This window comes from Perkinsus marinus (assembly GCF_000006405.1).
Source record: "Perkinsus marinus ATCC 50983 genomic scaffold scf_1104296949592, whole genome shotgun sequence".
Taxonomy (NCBI): Eukaryota; Perkinsozoa; order Perkinsida; family Perkinsidae; genus Perkinsus; species Perkinsus marinus.
Genome location: NW_003209868.1, coordinates 97,774 through 98,948, shown reverse-complemented (window position 1 = coordinate 98,948; position 1,175 = coordinate 97,774). Strand labels below are relative to the sequence as shown.

General features: G+C 43.1%; 1 protein-coding gene across 1 annotated transcript in view; it reads right to left on the bottom strand.

Annotated features, from left to right (window-relative positions):
- Nucleotides 1-164: 164 nt before the first annotated feature.
- Nucleotides 165-1,175, bottom strand: part of Pmar_PMAR018232 (hypothetical protein) — a gene marked incomplete at both ends in the record, with an annotated part of 5,561 nt that continues 4,550 nt past the window's right edge. Inside the window, 5 exons of the mRNA XM_002778390.1 lie at nucleotides 165-203; nucleotides 418-499; nucleotides 558-643; nucleotides 691-811; nucleotides 857-1,017. Coding sequence (XP_002778436.1) covers nucleotides 165-203; nucleotides 418-499; nucleotides 558-643; nucleotides 691-811; nucleotides 857-1,017 — 489 coding nt within the window. The remainder of the gene's footprint in view (nucleotides 204-417; nucleotides 500-557; nucleotides 644-690; nucleotides 812-856; nucleotides 1,018-1,175) is intronic.

Genomic DNA, 1,175 nt, shown 5'->3' with positions numbered 1-1,175 from the left:
CCAGGAATCTTGCTAGACGTAAAATTTTACGCCTTAAGCGTATGTGTTAGAGAGATTACAATAATCAAAGCCACTATAACTATATTTTTGCAGTGAGAGGGTACTCCATCACGCGTATAGAAGAAGGCGAACAGTTACGACTCCTAGTAACATACTGAACGAGTTCACTGCTCACAGACCTCCTCCACCCTGTCCCCCCTCACCTGTCAGTGGTATTCACTATAATAGACAGTGCATTAAGTACTATGGATAGTATAAATGTAGCGTCCAATAACTGCGGCTGTAACAACACTATCTTGCGCCTTTTCATAAAGTCACAAGCCGTCAACTCCCATACGAGAGAATCTGTTATCATATCCAGAAACGACTAAGGAAAACGAGCACCAGTTTTATTTCAATACTAACAGACAGAATCACCTGACACTTCTGGACAGGATTATCCCGCGGAACGTCGTGCATCACACGCTCCTTCAAGGCTTCAAACTCATCACTCTGTGCTCTGAAGAAGTCAGATGTACTCAAGGAGTGGTATTGGCAACAACTGACCAAATGCTCACCTTCTTATCACAGACTCCGGAACTATGAAATATATATGCTCCAACTCGTCCCTAGAGTTAACTATCTCCACTGAGCCAATTCGGTCCTGAACGCATCGGGATACTGCAAATCAGAAAATGCCAAAATTCTCACCTGCAATCGCTCTCTCACTTTTTTCAACATCGGTGTGGTATCGTTATACACTGTCCATTTACTCGCAGCTGAGCTGTCCATCGTTACGCGCCTCGTAATTGAATCCATCAGGATCATATATCTAAACCAGAGCTCCACCACTAACAGGTCTTCCTTATGCCGTCACCTTGCCGCTAACGAGTCCTGCCCTTTATTGTTAGCTCTCTCCAACAGTTTCGTCAACATATTAGTGTCCAATGACAAAGCCATCGTATCGGCATTCAACCGCACAGTATCACTACCGTGGCCCCCTTCTAGTAGGGCCGACAGGGTATCCAATATGGCCAACTACCAATAACATGAAAATGGCGATCGATTATATATCGAAATATTTTATAAGGTCATTATATTCCAGTCTAATAGAGGGTTATATAATAGAGTTTCTCCCTAGTGATATGAAAACCACTAGTGAAAAATATATTCCACGACTACTGCATAGCGCCAAT